This window comes from Balaenoptera ricei, chromosome 15 (genome assembly GCF_028023285.1).
Source record: "Balaenoptera ricei isolate mBalRic1 chromosome 15, mBalRic1.hap2, whole genome shotgun sequence".
Lineage (NCBI taxonomy): Eukaryota > Metazoa > Chordata > Mammalia > Artiodactyla > Balaenopteridae > Balaenoptera > Balaenoptera ricei.
The window spans coordinates 85,175,877-85,182,054 of record NC_082653.1 but is presented as its reverse complement, the minus strand read 5'-3'; the positions used below and the strand labels follow the sequence as shown (position 1 = coordinate 85,182,054).

Genomic DNA, 6,178 nt, shown 5'->3' with positions numbered 1-6,178 from the left:
AAAAACACTAGTTCAAAAAGATACATGCACCCCTATGTTCATTGAGCATTATTTATAATAGCCAGTGTAAAGAAGCAACCTAAGTGTTCATCCATAGATGAATGGATAAAGAAGATGCATCATATATACATATATATATATATGTATGTATGTATGTATACACACACACACACACACACACACACACACACACAAAGGACTATTAGCCATGAAAAAAAAAAGAATGAGGGGCTTCGCTGGGGTTGCAGTGGTTAAGAATCCGCCTGCCAATGCAGGGGACATGGGTTCAAGCCCTGGTCCAGGAAGATCCCACATGCCACGGAGCACCTAAGCCCGTGTGCCACAACTATTGAGCCTGTGCTCTAGAGCCTGCGAGCCACAACTACTGAGCCTGCGTACCACAACTACTGAAGCTCGCTCACCTAGAGCCCATGCTCTGCAACAAGAGAAGCCACCGCAATGAGAAGCCCACGCACCGCAATGAAGTGAAGCCCCCGCTCGCCGCACTTAGAGAAAAGGCCACATACAGTAACAAAGACCCAACGCAGCCAAAAGTAAAATAAATAAATATTTAAAAATTTAAAAAAAGAATGAAATCTTGCCATTTGTGGCAACATGGATGGAGCTAGAGGGTATTATGCTAAGTGCAATAAGTCAGACAGAGAAAGAAAAATACCGTATGATCTCATTTGTATGTGGAATCTAAAAAACAAAGCAAAAGAACTAATGTAACTAAACAAAAACAGACTCATAGATACAGAGAACAAACAGGTGGTTGCCAGAAGAGGGTAGGTGGATGAGTGAAATAGGTGAGGGAGATGAAGAGGAACAAATGACCAGTTACAAAATAAATGAGTCATGGGAATGAAATATACAGCATGGGGAATACAGTCAGTAACATTATAACTTTGTACGGTGACCGATGGTAACTAGACCATAGCTAGACTTATCATGGTGATCATTTTCTAATGTATAGAAATATTGATATTATGCACCTGGAACTAACATAGTGTTGTAGGTCAGTTACACTTGAATTAAATTTTTTTAATTAAAACGAAAAGAATAGTGTGCCTCGTTACCTATAGACACTTAGTCATACAGCAGTTCTCTAGAACATATGCATCCTGTGTAACTGTAACTTTATACCCATGGAACAACTCCCCATTCTCTCCTCCCCCACCCCTGACAATTTATGTTTGCCTCTTTTAGATACCTCGTATAAGTGGAAACACACAGTTTTGTCCTTCTGTGACTGACCCATTTCACTTATCATAATGTCTTCTAGTTCTGTCCCCGTTGTCACAACTGGTAGGATTTCCTACTAATAAGTCTGAATCATATCCTATGTATATACCACATTTTCTTTACCCATTTCTCTGTTGATGAAAATTTGCATTGCTTTCCTATCTTGGCTCTTGTGAATAATGCTGTAATGAATGTAGAGGTGCATATATCTCTTCTAGATATTGATTTCCTTTTCTTTGACTATACAGGCTATATTATATTATATCACATTATATTACATCATACTACATTACATTCTATTATAATTATTGTGCTTCCCGAATCTTGTGTGTTTTACAAATTGAAGGTTTGCGGCAGCTCTTTGTGGAGCAAGTCTGTTGGCACCGTATTTCCAACAGCAGTTGCTCACTTCTTGTCTTTGTGTCATATTTTAGCAATTCTCACACTATTTCAAACCCTCCATCAGCAAAGATTACTACTCGCCGAAGGCTCAGATGATGGTTAGCATTTTTTAGCAATAGAGTATTTTTAATGTTTTTTTTTGTTTCAGCTGTGCTGCACAGCACGTGGGATCTCAGTTCCCCGACCAGGGATCAAACCTGCGCCCTCTGTATTGGAACGCGGATTCTTAACCACTGGACCACCAGGGAAGCCCCTAAAGTTTTTTTTTTTTTTTTTACACTACATATTTTTATTGCACAACACATATTTTAACCACATTAAGAAAACGATTTAAGGGAGAAAATTCCTCATATATCTCCCACTTAATATGTTAAATTTCTCCAATTCAGCTCTGAACCAACATAACCTGACTCACTGATATCAGTGTTCTAGTTTCTGCATTTAAGATGCTTTATAAACTTGAGATTAACATACACACACTACTATATATAAAATAGATAACTAAAAAGGACTTACTGTATAGCACAGGGAACTATACTCAGTATTCTGTAATAACTTATATGGGAAAAAAATCTGAAAAAGAATGAATATATGTATATGTATAACTGAATCACCATGTGGTACACCTAAAACTAATTCAACATTATAAATCTACTATACTCCAATAAAACTTTTTAAAATGCTATTGTACACAACCACATCGTTTGCCTTCAACATTGCCGTTTCTGTTGACTGCATGGTATTTCATTATGTTGATAAATTAGCATCTCTTGAGCCATTTCCCAAGTGTAACAGTTTAGGTAGATTGATCCTTTAAAAAGTGTTCTGGGGTGATCTCAATATAGGAACTTAAACAAAGTCACAAAATGATTACAGATCTTCAAACAAAAAAGTTCTGAAGAGAAAATCAAATTTTGGCTAACTATTAAAAGAATTAAAAGTTCTCTCTTGTCAACTTTAATGTCAAGTAAACATGAAAACCAGTGTGTGTGAGCACTAGGCATAAGTAATAAAAAGTAATAGTATATAGTTTATTCATGAAAACCTATGAATAAATTAAGAAGAAAAGGTATTATTATTATTATTAATTATTCATTAAAAAGTCATAGTCCCTCCCCTTTCTGGCCGAGGGATTTACCTCCAATTCCTTCTGGATCTGGTAGAGTGAAGAGGCACTATCTCTTCACCAGCTCCACTATGACCAAGATGTGTGGTCTTCAATCTAGGATCTGATTCCCCTGGGGCATGAGAAGGCCTTTTTAGGGCTTTGATACATGTTTCCAGTTCTTCATTGGCCATAAATTTTCTAACATTGGTTGGCCCAAGTCTAGGCCTGGATCACCAATAGCCCTCTGTCCCTTTATAAGAAAAAGTCATTACCCTTCTTTACTCTTGGAGAGGGCTTCCTGTCTCTCCCTGTCTTGGGCTCATTTCTGTTAAGAGTAAAGTTAAATTAAGACCAGGGCATTCTGCCCCAAGTTTTGAATTTGGATAAGTGATAGAGGCAGTGGGAGTATTGACAATTTTTATTCAATAATTTTGCCTCGTCTATCCCCTGACTATTGCCCAAGAATGCCTAGCTCTTGGAGAGCAGAACAAAAATGGCAAGAGTATCAGCCATAAAAAAGGATGAAATAATGCCATTTGCAGAAACATGGATGGACCTAGAGATTATCATACTATGTGAAGTAAGTCAGAAAGAGAAAGACACATATCATATGACATCACTTACATGTGAGATCTAAAATATGAGACAGGGACTTCCCTCACGGTCCAGTGGTTAAGACTCCAAGTTTCCAATGCAGGGGGCGCAGGTTCAACCCCTGGTCGGGGAACTAGTGTCACACATGCCGCGTGGCTTGGGTCCAGAAGGGGAATTTGGGCGATGCACCACAGCAACCCCTTGTGCTGGCCAATCCACCCGCTTCATACAGTAGGTCCGTGCAGTAAGTGCCAACCTCTGAGTTCTGATGAAAATCCCATAGAATCAAGTTTCAGCACACATTATCTCTGTTCCTCCTCTGAATCTGTTCATGCTGATCCTGTCTCCCAGAGACCTGTTAGCTACTGGAGGGGTTGGAACTGTGTCTCATACTTCTTCCATAAGCAGCGTGGTGTGATGCTAATGCTTGGACTTGGGTGACAGGTGGCCATGCAGTTGAGTCCAGGTCTGCCTCTTGCAGTGGATCTTGGGTAAAGGTGTTGGTCCTTCCCAGCGTTGATTTGCTTCTCTGTAAAATGGCTTCACTGGGCTCAGAGCCCGCAGGCCCGGGGCAGGGGCCCTCGGCGCCGCTGCGGACTCCGGCGCTCCGGGAGGGCCGGTCTTCGAGAGCGGCGGAGCAGGCAGGCTAGTGTCCCGGCGGGCTCGGGCTGTTTCCCCGTCGTCGCCGGCAAACAACCCCGGGGCGCGCCGGGTCACGCCTCAGCGCCCCGCCGCCACAGCGGGCCCGAGGGAGGGTTCGCGGCGCAGCGGCTCTCGGCCCGGGGCGGGCCAACGGCGCTCAGGCCTGGGGCTTATTGTTCCAGGAAGTCGCTGGCGAAGTCGGGCCGAGTCCGCGGGCTGCGCACAGCCCCTCCCGCTCCTCCCGCCCCTCCCGCTCCTCCCGCTCCTCCCGCTCGGGCCTGAGGACAACCGGCATCTGCCGGCGCGCCGACTGGCGGCGGACTAGCGGCGGGTGCGTGTCTCTTTAAGGGGCCGGGCCTGCGCTGCAGAGGGGAGGGCGGGGTAAGCGTCGCTCCCCATGTGAGCGTGTGTGGGAGAGAGCGGCGGGCGGGCGCCGGAGGGAGCGAGCGAGCGACGCGGGCCGCCCCTGCCGCCGCCGCCGCCGTCGCCGTCGTCGGACCAGCGGCGTCCTCCCCTCCCCTCCCTCCCGTCGCCCTGCCGCGGGGAGGGGGCTCGCGTTGCCGTCTCCATCCGCTCCGGATGTAGCAGTTGCCGCCGCAGCCGCCTCCGAAGATGGGGGATTTCTACGACCCCGAGCACCCGACCCCTGAGTAAGTATCAGCTCAGCGGCTTCCTGCTGCCCTCGGCGGCCTCAGCGCAAGCGGAGGGCGGCGCGTCCTGACGGGTTGTGGCGCGGGGAGTAACGGGCCTGCGGTGGACTCGCGCAGGCGGCGTGGGGAGCAGGCCCGCGCCGCCGCCACCGGCCCCTTGTCCGGGCCGCCGCGGGCCCAGTATTTTTTTTTTAACATCTTTATTGGAGTATAATTGCTTTACAGTGTTGTGTTAGTTTCTGCTGTATAACAAAGTAAATCAGCTGTATGTATACATATATCCCCATATCCCCTCCATCTTGTGTCTGCCTCCCACCCCCCCTATCCCACCCCTCTGGGTGGACAGAAAGCACTGAACTGATCTCCCTGTGCTATGCGGCTGCTTCCCACTAGTTATCTATTTTACATTTGGTAGTGTATATATGTCCATGCCACTCTCTCGCTTCGTCCCAGCTTCCCCTTCCCCCTCCCCGTGTCCTCAAGTGCATTCTCTACGTCTGCGTCTTTATGTTTCAGACATTACATGAAATTTCTAAAAACCTTATATGTTCTGGTATAATGTTATAAGTCATAATTCTAGTTATTACTTTAAAATGTATATCAGAAATTTAAAAAAAAGATTATGTGTTGAACCTGGATGATGGATACAGAAGAGTTCATTATACTGCTATTTTTGTTTATATTTTATTGTTTTTATTGTTTTCTATAGTAAAATGTTTTAAAATTTTTTTTTAAAAAAAGCTCCCTAACTTGACGGCGCGGAGACTTCTGGGAAATAGAGTCCTGGTGCTTGTCCCGCTCTCCGGGCGGGCTTTGGCAGGCGGATTTCGGGCGTCCCCCTGCGCAGGTGCGCCTCACGGTTTGTGCGTGTTGGCGCACGCTCATCGTTGCCGCGCCGCCCCCGCTTCCAGTGCGTGCCCAGGTCCCCGCTGGTCGTCGTTCTCAGGTCCTGGCGCCTGGCGGTTGAGGATTGCGGGGCGTGCGGCGCTGGACGCCGTCCGGCCAGGCTGGCAGCCAGCGGGCGCGGGCTGTGCGGGCGAGGGTTCGCGTGGGCCGGGCGGAGGCTGGAACGGGGACCCCCGAGCGCGAGCCGCGGAGCCCGCGGGCTGGGCCGCAGGGGCCGGGCGGGCGGCGGCGGCGGCGGCGCAGTGCCCGACCGTTTGCAGCGCGCGGCAGAGCGAGGTCCCGGGAGGGACGTGGGCCTGAAGGGAGCTTGTCCCGTAGGCCCAGAGCCGGCTCCTCCGGCCCAGTGGCCTCGTGAGGTGGCAAGGAGGGACCCCGGGAGAGGAGCGCGCCGGAGGAGCAGCCCCCGGCCCGGAGCCTCGGGAGCCCAGGGCCGGTCCGCGAGTCCCGACGGGGTACGTGGTGCGTCTTTGGGCCTGCAGGCGGTTGTAGACCCTGCGGCCCTTGGAGAGCAGGGCTCGGGTGAACCCGCCCCGGGCCCCACAGGAGAGCGACCGGGAGGGTTTGACCGCTTCCCAGAGGTGGAGGTGTCAGGCTGGAGGGCAGGGCCGGCTGCTCCGGATGGGGCTCCCCT

The 6,178-nt window shown here is 48.9% G+C and overlaps 1 protein-coding gene across 11 annotated transcripts in view; it reads left to right on the top strand.

Annotated features, from left to right (window-relative positions):
* Positions 1-4,377: 4,377 nt before the first annotated feature.
* ZNF12 (zinc finger protein 12) overlaps positions 4,378-6,178 on the top strand; it is a 52,107-nt gene continuing 50,306 nt past the window's right edge. For 3 of the 11 annotated variants that reach the window (XR_009497498.1, XM_059896231.1, XM_059896234.1), the window contains exons 1-2: positions 5,497-5,587; positions 5,866-5,999. Coding sequence is in view for 3 of the 11 variants with exons in the window: in XM_059896229.1 (XP_059752212.1) it covers positions 4,604-4,641; positions 5,462-5,488 (65 nt within the window). In the remaining 8 variants the exon portion in view is untranslated. The other 8 variants (XM_059896229.1, XM_059896228.1, XR_009497500.1 and 5 more) reach the window with 6 other exon arrangements.